The sequence below is a fragment of the Sebastes fasciatus genome, chromosome 15 (assembly GCF_043250625.1).
Source record: "Sebastes fasciatus isolate fSebFas1 chromosome 15, fSebFas1.pri, whole genome shotgun sequence".
NCBI classification, from domain to species: domain Eukaryota; kingdom Metazoa; phylum Chordata; class Actinopteri; order Perciformes; family Sebastidae; genus Sebastes; species Sebastes fasciatus.
Window position 1 is genome coordinate 22038591 of NC_133809.1, and position 12555 is coordinate 22051145.

The window sequence follows — 12555 nt, forward strand, 5'->3', positions numbered from 1 at the left end:
ACAAATATAAATAAATCCAAACGTGGTCTGAAAACTACAAGTAGCCTACAGATCCGATCTAACTTTTCCTGTGACTTCCTGTAAATTCTTTGAAGGCTGCTGGAAACGGCTGGAAACTTTCCGACCTGACTTGACCGCCGCTTTTCGTCCCTGATCTCGCTTACTTTCCAGACGAGGCGCGATTCATCTCGAACGAGCCTATTTCCTCTCCTGCAAAGCGCAGAACGTACGTGCTAACTGGCAGTCGGCTGTAATCTTTGCAGTGTGTTCAAATGCAACTTGTCGGCCAATACAAAGGCAACGTGAGTTGACTCAACAGTCGGCCTTCATCGCTGCTAGTTCGTCAATGTTGGCTTGGTGTGTCTGGGCCTTTAAGCCAGACAGCAAAAACTTGTACTCAACCTGCAGATAATTAATGGCACAGCATGTCATTACTAACAGACAGTACATGCAGAGTTATGTCATTCTTCTGTTATAGTTCTTTGTTATAGTTGTAATATAGTTGATGCACCTTCCTCAGGTGAATCAGAGGTTATAACCAAAGGGACCAACTTGTTCAGCCTGACAGTGTTGGAGTGTAATGATCATATTCTGCTGTTGAGCTCACATTAACAATTGTATTATGACGGCAAGGATGATGTATTCTATTATGTTTGATCCAATATTTGAGCATACACAAGACAAACAAGAATTCTGAAATATTTGTAGTTTTGGTACATTTTGGTTAATAATTTAAAGATTGCTGTTTATGTTGTCATTTTTTTTAAATACATTGTCTTTATAAACATTTAGTGAACAGATGGCTTTCCTCATGCAAGAGGATTAATGCTCACATTTAACCCTTGACATACTTTATGCAGCCTGGACAAACACCGACCTGTTAGTACAGATACACTTTGAATTTTCAGTCTTTGTCTGAATTCTACCACACCGGGAGGCTGATCAGTCAGGGTCTTGTCAGCCTTTTCCAAGATGGTTAGCGTCCACCTGAGATTCTTGCCTGCTGTCAGAAGGCATGTGATCTCTTCTTCTCTTCTCGCTTTAAGGCCTCTCCCTCCATCCGTCATGCTCCAGTGGCTGGTTAGGGGTATTTGAGCAGATGGAGAACAGTGAGTCTGAAGGCTGGAGAGCATAAGATGATGGCCCTGTGACATGCAGCATGACATATGAAATTGACCAGCCCCCCTCACCTCCCCCATCACCTCCTCATGCATGCAACAATATTCAAATTAGAGCTGCATGATTATTATTCAGACTTCCTCTCTGTTCTTTCTCTATCTCTCTTATGCACACAGGTACGCCGTTTACACTAATCAGACCTGTTTGATATTAAGGAATTCCATTTAGTGATTGTTTATTTAGACATGTTCAGATCGTGATTGCTTAAGGCGTTACATTATTTTCCTTGGAGCGGATCTTAAAGAGACAGACTGGTCTAATTATAGAACACAGGGAGGCCAAAGCAACTCTTATGTTGTCTGAGGGATTTTGCTGAATGTGAAAATATTAAGCAAGTCAGCTGTAATTTTGGCTTGAACCTGTTTTAGCCCATTCACTGACATGCATGATAAACATGCCCACGCTGTCTCAACATCAACACACATATACTGACCCTTGCAACCTCCAAATTTAGTTTCCCGTCCTCTCATTTCCTCTCTTTTCCGCTCCTCTCCTCCACTGTTTTCCAGAGCTTGCAGGCTAACCATGCATTCAGGAAACTGTAACAGGAATTCAGTGTTAAAAACTGAACCACATGATGGGACAAGACCTTCAGACCCCCCGACCCTCGGGTATTGCCCTGGGTCACATTCTTGGTCCATAATTACTAGAATAGCTTTATTGCGGATTCAGATGCATGACTTAAGCTTGATTTATGCTTGCCACATCTGCAAGGGCCACAAGTGTCCATGCGTCTGGCTTTCGCCTGTCAGTGCACATCCACATTTTTCTAACAACAAAATGAAGAACTTCGAGAATGTCTGTTTGCTGCGAGGAGGAACCCGCATAGAGTATAAAAGATCCAAGCGTTTCCTTGTCACGATTCTACGTCAGCTCAAGTCCGTGCGGCCGTCCTTGCGGAAAGCATAACCGAAGCTTTAAAAGCATTTTTGGGGTTTGCAACAGCTGTGAAATAATGTGTAGGAAAATTAAATAGACAAACAAAAACAAAATCAATTTGTACCCTTAAAGTCACATTCGGGCAGTCTTCTTAGCCACATTTAGCAAGAAAGTGTTATTTTGTTTTTGTCTTTGAGAGGTGTTTGTGTGGGTATAAGCTCCAGTCCATTCTCCACAGTTAACTGCACATCTCCAGTATAATGGCCCATGGGATTTTCAGGCAGGAGTGTTGTTTTTGGTACAGCAGGAGCAGTTTATCATTCCAGCTACCGATACTGAACACGAGCCAGCTAGGTTAGCTGACGCTGCCAGCTCAGAGATAAACACAAAGAAACCAATGCTTACAGCAGTGGGAAGAAACCAGCTATATCCAGTGTTTCTGTAAGACACCATATAAATGCTGTATGCATTGCATGTTTGTCTGGCAAGTACAAGTCAGTCAAAATACTAGCCACAGCCATAGCCTCTGATGTTGGCTGTTACAGCTCATGCCAGAGGGGGAGAATTGCTTCTATGTACTTTTCACTGGCTGTAAGACTAAGTCGCTGGATGGACAATCATTACTCCCACCATTAAAGTTTTCCTTAAGGTTCCCAGGGTGTGTGTGGGTGTGCACTCGTGTGTGTCGGTATTTGTGCTTAAATGTGAATTGAGCAGATGTGATTAGCTTAATGCCAGGAGCAAGGAGCATTTAATGAAGTGTTGCCTTGTTCGAGGGAGTTCGAGCATTGGACGTGTTCTTTAGTGTGCAAGACACAGAGTGGAAATTGCTCTCTGGCTACCTGTGAGAACAGATTTTAAGATATTATTAATTGCTTTTTCGCACACCTGGATCCAACCTCCTAGTTTCGTATTAGTTTCTAAACTTCCAATCTGCATCTGCAGATGATGCCTTGCTGGTTTTTCCTACGTCAAGGCAGAAAACTAATAGCAGTTCATGTCTGCGACTTGATCTTCTCATCATACGTCTTTATTATCTTTGCTTTAATCTCAGGGCAAAGATAAGTCATCTGAGTCTTTGTCACACGCCACATCATTCCAGCACTCCCCATGAGCCGGTCTGCTTCTGGGAGTCTTCCAGTTAGCCATGTGGTAGAGGGAGAATCGCAACAGAAGGTGAACCTTAATTGCTGTTATTGTGCCAGGACTCCTCCTGGCCTATATTTGATTATTCAGACCAGTCCTATCTCATTACCACAGTTGTATAAGTGTGGCAAATGACAGGGGTTCATTACACGGAGAATTTTTGATTTTGTCAGTGCCAGTCTGTTTATGACTGATACACATGTACCACCCATTTCCCTCATTAACTGTTGCAGCCTGAGCTCGTGTGGCCGTCAACGTACCTCAGCCTGGCTTTGATCCAGATCACCTCTCTCCACCTTCACGAGACCACACAACCACATGAAATAATCCTCACACTAATCCAAACTGAGATGAGAAACTAACATCCTAAATGGTGACGAAAAACCTTTTGAGGAAAATGTGAATACCTGAGTTCCTGTTCAAAACTGTTTGTCTTTGTACATTAAATTGTGCTTCTCCTCTGTCCACCTCAAACAGTATTAAGAGGAATCATTTATACTGTACACCATCAACCAAAAAAGGGATGTTTTTAGAAATCTCTGCACTCTTTCAAGGATTGGGCAATGATCAGTTTGGAAGGCAAAAGTTGTTTCTCAACACCTCCCAAAAAGCCCGTCATCATCATTTCACTAATGATAACAGGTGAGGGGTGGTGAAGTCACGCAGGATAAGGAAGTCAAGCAATTTGCCTCGATGTAAAACAGATGTAGTCTGCAAAATGGGAAGCAAGTGGAACGTCATCTGTGCAAAAGTGATGTTAAACAGTGTCACTTTTGAATTAAAGAGGCAGCAAGTCACGTAGCAGCTACAGAAGCATTCAGGTATCACTAAATAGTCTGGTGAAAAATTTGTAGTGGCAGTTTTGTTCAACTCTCTGTACAATGACGAACCTTGACACATTGGCACACACAACTATGCCATAGATCCTAATACAGCTGCATGGATCTATCTTTTCATATTATGTTCACATTACATGTATACATTTTGTCATATGGAGTGTCTATGTTGTATTTTCCTTATGTTGTTACTTTATACACACAACATCTATCTTTCATTTTTTCCCTGTTATCGTTTTTTAATTAGTAAAGCTTTTCCTCATAAACTGCGAAGTTCATAAAGGACAGAGGGCGTCGTATGCTGTACAGATTGTAAAAGCCCCTTAGGCAAATTTGTGAATTTGAGCTATATAAATAAAATTGGCTTGACTTTACTACAGCTGAGAAATACTGACAAAATCAAATACTGTATTAGCATATAAATCAATTCAACGTGACTAAATATTTGGATGACTGTTGGTTGAGAAGGTATACAGAAATTCTGAGAAAGAAAGTCAACAGCAAAATGTATATAATGACCAAACAAGTAGCATCATTTATTGTTTATTTAAATGAGTTTGGATTATTGTATTGTCTCATTAACTGCAATGCTGCCTTTAAGACCAGGAAAACACAAATGGAAGCTATACCACAATATTATAATAAACAGAATTCTAGACAAAATCTATTCTCACTTATAGTATAGATATATATCAAGATATAGCTATATCAAGTTATTGCCCAGATCGAGATACAGTTGTAGTATCTGGATCTAGTACCTCTAGGTGTACTTTGGAGTACTATAGGGGGTACATGAGATTTTTTTTTTAAAATAATTTAATTTTAAAAATATCAGTCATGCATAGTTCCTAAAATATTTATACTGTATAAAGTGAAATAAAAATATACATGTAAGTTCCATAAACTACATTTTATTTTCAATATTTCTATTTTCAATGCAATCGTTAACTGACGCAGTGTGTCAACTGCTGCAAAAAATGCACAAATGCACAAAGACCAGCACAAAATTACGTTTTGTGCTGGTCAGGGGGTACTTGGGGTACTTGGCTGAAAAAAATGTTTCAAAGGGGGTACAATTTTTGGAAAAAGTTTGAGACCCACTGCTCTATTTTCATGTAGGAAACTTGTTTTCATTCAAGATGTTATTGACGGTGTTTCTTTTTTTGTCTTCACAGATATCATTGACAAGAGTGAACTGAAGCCGTTCTTTGAAAGCAACTGTTCTCAGATTTATTTTATCTTCTATGAAAATTTCATTACACTGGAAAGCAACTTAAAACTAAAAGGTGAGTGCAAACGTGTTTTTTTTCTTCTTTTTTTGTGAGCTGCACACTCACTAGTTGACCACCACCCCAAATGTTGGTTTAATAATTAACGCTCTCCCTGTTCTCTATGGTATGCATTACGACAAGGGTTCATTTCCCTCTGCCCCACATTTACAGATAAATGAGCATAGAGCCCAATTTCTGTGTGTGGTGAGCTGACTCCAACACTATCGGGGGTAGGGGGTTAATTCCCACCGGGAGTGTGCTCTCATGTGCGTAACAGAAGTTCCTTTGAATAATTGTTCACCAAATGGCCAGTATTATTGTTGCATTATTGATGAAGCTAATGCAGTCTAGCTCCCAGCTATGTGTTTAAAAACCTAAGTACTTTCCTTGTGTTTCAGGGAACAAATCTCAAAGGGAGGAGCTGGACTCTATCCTCTTTATTTTTGAAGTAAGTCATCTGTGTTACTGTCTCCCATCTCTGATTTCCTCTGATAGCTGCTACAGCTTCAACCTGTTTACTGCTGAACTCTGGGGCGGGAACGTAGTTTCCATGGTGCCGTACTGCATGCGACTCCGGCTATACTTCCTGAATTTGCCTCAAATAGCCTGGAAATCATTTGGAGATTGTGCAGATGAGAAAAAAAGCCTTTGCTCAGTCATTTTCCAGCCTTCGACGGGTTGCAGGATAGCTCTCTGTTCATGTCTTGTTTTTAAAACCTAGGTGTGTATGCAAATCAGGTGTCTGTGTGTGCAACACATTGTTGGTTCTATGGCACCTCCCCTCTGTTTTTCTGAACACTCCTATGTTGCACATGCAGGTTAAAGTCCCCTACCTTGTTTTCCCACCTGACTGCAGAGGCGGCTCGAGTTTCCAATACAAACAGCCAGCTCTCCAGTTACATTTGCTCAGGGCAGGGCTGCAAGGATGGCAGCAGATCAAAAAATAATGGGAGGGTAGTCTGTTTGTCCCTCTTTGTACAGTATGTCTTGTCCTAGTTTTTCTAATCACTTGGGAGCCCTGTGCGGGAGTGTCCGTTGCATTATGTCTAGCATAGAGGAAGTCATTCCAGCACAGAAGAGGATCTTTAACTTTGGATTCAGGCCCACTGACCAATTCATTTGTTTGTTAAAGTAGCATCAGTCCAGACACTGCTGTTATCTGTCTTTAGCTATGGATTCCTAATTTGCTAGTCAGGCATATCTAGAACAACTTGGACTCTTATTTTCATGTTATCACATTACATTTTTTTCAGTTCTGTCTGGGTGATGCATTATGTGCTTTTTAGTGTGTCTGCTGATGCTAGACTCAAATGTTCAGGTGTGTAATTTATGGCCGTCTTAGCTTGCTGTATCTTAGATATTTTAATAATTAGGGCTGTAAATCGATTAAAATATTTAATTGCACGATTGTCCACAGTTAAATTAATCACATATTTTTTATTTGTTTGAAATGTACCTTAAAGGGAGATTTATCAAGTATTTAATACTCTTATCAACATGGGAGTGGGCAAATGTGCTTGCTTTATGCAAATGTATGTCTATATTTATTATTGGAAATCAATTAACAACACAAAACAATGACAAATATTGTCCAGAAACCCTCACAGGTACTACATTTAGCATGAAAAATATGCTCAAATCATAACATGACAAACTGCAGCCCAACAGGCAACAACAGCTGTCAGTGTGTCAGTGTGCTGACTTGACTATGACTTGCCCCAAACTGCATGTGATTATCATAAAGTGGGCATGTCTGTAAAGGGGAGACTCGTGGGTACCCATAGAACCCATTTTCATTCACATATCTTGAGGTTAGAGTTCAAGGGACCCCTTTGAAAATGGCCATGACAGTTTTTCTTCGCCAAAATTTAGAGTGAGCTTGGAGCGTTATTTAACCTCCTTTGCGACAAGCTAGTATGACATTGTTGATGCCAATGAATTCCTTCGATTTTCTAGCTTCATATGATACCAGTATCTTCACTCTAGCTTTAGAGCTGAGCCCGCTAACGCGTTATCGCGTTAACTTTGACAGGCCTAATCAAAATGAAAATCTTCATTAAGATCGGTGCTCCCCATCTGTTTAAAATAAAAGAAAACTAACTCACTAGATGTCCCCCACCCCCTGTTTTCTCCACTGACTGCCTGTCCGCACACATCCAGTCATCCAACCTGTAAATAAAGCCTGGATTCATGCCTCCTACATATTTATGGAGTCATCTTTTTTTTAAAAAAAACTAATATTGAAAGCAGCTTAACCCTCATTTGTCCCCTTTTAGCCCCTGCCTGTGACGACGTGTGCTTTTACCCGTGCACTGAGAAGATAAGCTTGCTTTGAGTGGTGTGTACAGGACAGATACAGGGCCGCTTTGATCCTGAGCTCTGCTACACTCTGCGGACTTTCTCTTTACGCTACATTAGATTAGACATGTTGGATCATATGTGGTCGTGAATATGATATCAATGGATACGTTTGTGCTTGCAGACATGCACTACTAATGTGTGTCGTGTTTTCCCAGAGGTTAGATTATGTAACACAGGGACATGACAAAGGCCGAAACAGATTAACTAATACAGTATTTTGAGGCAAGTGGATTGTGCATCCTAATAATTTTCTTTTCTGCAACAACAACAGCTATGTAGAGCCCTAGACTGTGTGTAACAAGTGGACATAGTCACTGTGACATCACCCATTGGTTTGTGGACTGACGTTTAGAAGCCTCCGTCGCAATCTTGTTTTTTTTTGCAACCAGAAGTGACACAGAGACGGAGGAGCTAAGTACAACCGAACGCTGGACAAGACATTTTTAGGCGACCAAAAGGTTGCAATTAACTTGCATGAACTGAAAACACACTGTGAAAGGGTTAAAGTTGTAAGACGGAAACACGGACAACTCCCAGACCAAACAATGCCGTGGTAGCGACTTGTCAATCATAAGGTAGCCACGCCCCTGCTTTATGGTCTATTTTACTTTAACGTGACCATAATTTACTAAATGAACATCATGCTGTATTGAAGAAGACTTGAAACTAGCGATTGAGACCATAAACTCATGTTTACAATGTTTACTGAGGTAATAAATCAAGTGAGAAGTAGGCTCATTTTCTCATAGACTTCTATACAGTCAGACTTCTTTTTGCAACCAGAGGAGTCGCCTCCTGCTGGCTATTAGAAAGAATGCAGGTTTAAGGCACTTTCGCATTTGCTTCACTTTTTAGACCCGAAGGCAGCCCACTATGTAAAGTCTATGGTGAATTTAGGGCTGACCTGAATGCTTCGAAGCCTCAAAGCTTCGACCGTTGCCATGGTATTTGACCTCCAAATCACTATTCGAATGCTTTGTTTTAAAATTATTTTTATTTTGTTTATATATATATATATAAGTATGTAATAATAATGTATAAATACCAAAATTTCCCATGAAATAAGGAATAATCCGACAACAATATTCATTATTCATATTCAATATTCATTATTATTAGTTATCTCAGACAGATATCGCTGTTTATTGTGTTTAGAGGTCTGTGTGTGTGCAGCAGTGCAGCAGCCACACTGTCCCGGCCACTGAAACGGGGGAGATGGAGACAGACAGACAGAAGAACCTGCCGCTCTGTAATGCTTCGAATACCTTCGAATATTTTTCAGCGAAGCTTGAAAGCGCAAAAAATTATATTCGGGACAGCGTTAGCTGAATTTAAATGTGTGGCATTGTTATCACAAACTGCTCTTTCTTTTTGTAAATCTGTATCATTTGTGTTAGTCACAGAGGTCAACCAACCAAAACATAAGCCCCTAGCAGCCTTTGTCCAAAAAGCCTCAGAGCGGTGTGTGTAGTGTAGGCTATGAATGGATAACTGCTGAGACAAAAGCCATTTTGCAGCTCTAGTGCTGTATGATAGGTTCATAGGAAAACAGCTCAGCATCGCTGTCCCTCTGTTTCTGTGTAAGGATTTCCCTGGAAAGCCACAGCTAATGTCCTCATCTCTCCAGGCACATCATGGGAAATACAGTCCCCCAGACTCTCCATCACCTGAGTCCCTTCTTGCATTCAAATCTGGCTGACCTATACAGTACATGTCCCCAGTGTGTGTGTGTGTGTGTGTGTGTGTGTTTGCTTTGAGCTGGCTATGCGGGGATTACTTTGCTGTCATGATGAGGTATGTGACCCCCTTTTTTGTGGGTTTGCTGTGGGGGGTGTACGATCCCCCATGCTGAGCTCGTTTGAGTAATGGATATCTAGAGGGGGTAATCTTTTTGTCCCTCCCCCTTAAACTCTGCTGGAACACCCCACCCCCATCGCCACCGGCAGCCATCGGCAGCCATCGGCAGCCATCGGCAGCCATCGGCCGTTCCCTTCCAGGATCCCTTTGTGTCTGCTGCCACGAAGGCATCCGCCATGGCAGCTTGTGTTGCTGCACCAGAACTGACATAGACTGGAGACCTAATCTCTGTGAGAATGATGCAACATTGCTGAAGATGCTGGACAGAAAAGTCCCTTATGATCAATTACATCACATTTGAATACTGCTGTACTGTAGGTACAAAGCATTGTTCTCCTCCCTCTATTATGACACACCTAAATCATCATTGGTGCTGCTAATTGTTTTAAGAAGTTGCATAACAAGTTCAGTGGAAACCTTGTGTGTAATCAAGGTGTGACAAGTAATTGTATGTTAGATACACTTACATTGAATGGCTTTGTTTGTCAATTCCCTGCCTATAACTACCTCATGGAGACAAAGGGAACATTCAAACAAAGCCAGTGGAAAGAATACGAAAAACTTTCAAGGCGCTGCTTTTCTCTCAAACTATGATGTCAGTGAGTGATGGGGCACCAAGAGAAACAGGGCCTGGAAGGCTTGTGAAGGTAGAGAGGGAAAAGCTTTAAGGTCTAGACGCACCAACCCAACGTCAAAGAACTAACGGCGACAAAGGCCACCAGTTGGGTCGCCTCACGTCGCCAAACACACCGCAAAGACTACAGGCGACGGCCACCTACCACGTACGTTCTGCGCCTGCGTGAGAGGAAATAACTCTCCCTACCAGCAGGTTGCAGTAGTCTGTATTTGTCATTCAAAAATGGAAACCGGAAGACCGCGGATATACAAGCTGTTGTTATGATACATACATGAAACAAAGCGCCGTGTCGTTGTGAAAATATCCGTGTATTGGAATGATCAGATAAGATGAAAATGGAAAATGAGAAGAGCCTTATGTGTTTTACCTCTTGACTTTACTCCTTTGCTTGCTTTCCTCACTTCCCTTTCTCTTCTCCTGCACTGATTCGTTAAAGCTGAACCGCCGTTCAGAGTGATTTCTCTCACCGACATGCGCCGCCGCCGATTCAACATGCTGAAGCGGCCGAAAAAACTCTGGCACAGGCAGATGAGAGCCGACGGTGCGGGACACACCGAAAAAACTAAACCGACGGACGCTCACCGACGATCCCAAACTGTCCGACGGCCAACCGTCGACTTGGTGTGTCAGGACCTTTAAACAAATTTGTTGTGTCCTGAATTGGCAAAGTGAGTTCAGACCTAAATCCGATTGAGAACTTGTGTCAGGACTTGATGAAAACAACTGTTTGCTTGTGCTCCCCATGCAGCTTGTTGTCAGAGCTTTGTGTTCATGTGTTTACACAGTTTAAGAGTTTTAGAGCAACAATACTAGGCAGGTGTGTCCTTGTCAGTTGGATTACCTCTGTTTCCCTTTGGCAGCCGTTTGTATTGCAGTCAAGATGCATTCTCTCTAATCGCCTCTTATGTCGCCTCTCGCTTAGGGTTGGGCGGTAATTCAATATGATAATTTATCATCTTCTCAAATTTCTCAGAAAATCTCAATTGATAAGAATTGTGCTTGTGGGAATACCCCAGTGTAGTTAAATCACACTATTGTCCTAATGTGACTACTCTGTATTTGTGTGCATGCATGTAAACATAGTCACTGTATAGCTGGAAATATACATTCATTTCTTTCTCTATAATTTCACTTGAAACTGCACTAAAGTTCTTAATTAAAGAAAAACTACGCAGTACTTTTCATTTGTCAAGTATTTATCACCCAAGAGTATACAAATAGGCTTCACCATGTGGTTATTCCATATAGACTATTTATTTATTAAAGTACCAGAAATCGCGATATATATATCGTTATTCAGATATGAAATGATGTATATCGATATAGAAGATTTTGGCCATATCGCCCAGCCCTACTCTTGCGGCCGTACAGATGAAGTGCAAGCATATGTAAGCACGTAGTGAGAAAGGTACTGAAAAGCTGTTTTAGATGGACTCTAATTACGCAGCAGGTGTGTGCGTATGAGTAATTCCAGGACTGAAACCAGACAAGACCAAGTTCTGTATTAGAAAAACAGTTAGTCACAAGACCACATTGAGCTCTTCGGGGCTTGTTTATGCTCCCGTATGACTGTAAATGACCTCTCGCTGTCTGAAAGCAGTTTGATCCTGGTGCCACTGAGGTTGTGGAACAGGTTAAGGGATAGTTGTGGGATCAGCAGAACTCAGAGGGAAGTCTGTTCATGTCCACTTTCTCTCCAGGATATGACCTCTCCGTGACCTGTCGTCCGTCATCCGGACCTGACTCAGCATTCTGAATTCCCCTCGTAATCCTCTGTAAAAGCCCCTCATCTAGATTTAAGACTTGACTTGCTCGTTGACTTATATAGGTATTTCTGATTATTATATCTAGTTAACCTTTTTAATTCAGCTCAGGGGTAATGCAAAAGCTGTTGTCTTATAGGAAACTGCAGAAAATCTGAGGCTTTTGACTGATTTACCTTTTTATTTAACCAAGATGTCCACTTGAGATCGAAATCTAAAGGGGTATCCTGACCAATATGACAGCACAACTATCTTCAGAAACCAAAACAGAACCAGCATACACAGTAAGCTGAGGAATACAGACAAGGGAGAGAAGAAATCCTGATTTTTAATTGCTGTTTCCAAAAAAAACTACACATTCCAAATAATTGCATTTGTCAAAAACTTAACATTCACAAATTAAGCGTATTGTTGTCCACCTGCCATAGCTCATGGCAAACAAACGATTAATTGTGACTCATGTTCATTTAAATGCCACACTGAAATGCACCATTTAAGCGCTGTGTTATGTAAATAGTCCGTAATTAGTAAGTTGGTAATTAATAACACAGTGTCACTCTGTTTCATGAACACCCAATTGACCGTCTTCTCTGTCTGGTGTAATGGCATCGTATCCCTCTTGATGC

General features: G+C 41.3%; 1 protein-coding gene across 5 annotated transcripts in view; it reads left to right on the plus strand.

The window, feature by feature from the left end:
* Positions 1-12555, plus strand: part of ralgapa2 (Ral GTPase activating protein catalytic subunit alpha 2) — a 117813-nt gene that overhangs the window by 18188 nt on the left and 87070 nt on the right. For all 5 annotated transcript variants that reach the window (XM_074661145.1, XM_074661148.1, XM_074661144.1 and 2 more), the window contains exons 2-3: positions 5216-5326; positions 5710-5759. In XM_074661145.1, coding sequence (XP_074517246.1) covers positions 5216-5326; positions 5710-5759 — 161 coding nt within the window. The remainder of the gene's footprint in view (positions 1-5215; positions 5327-5709; positions 5760-12555) is intronic.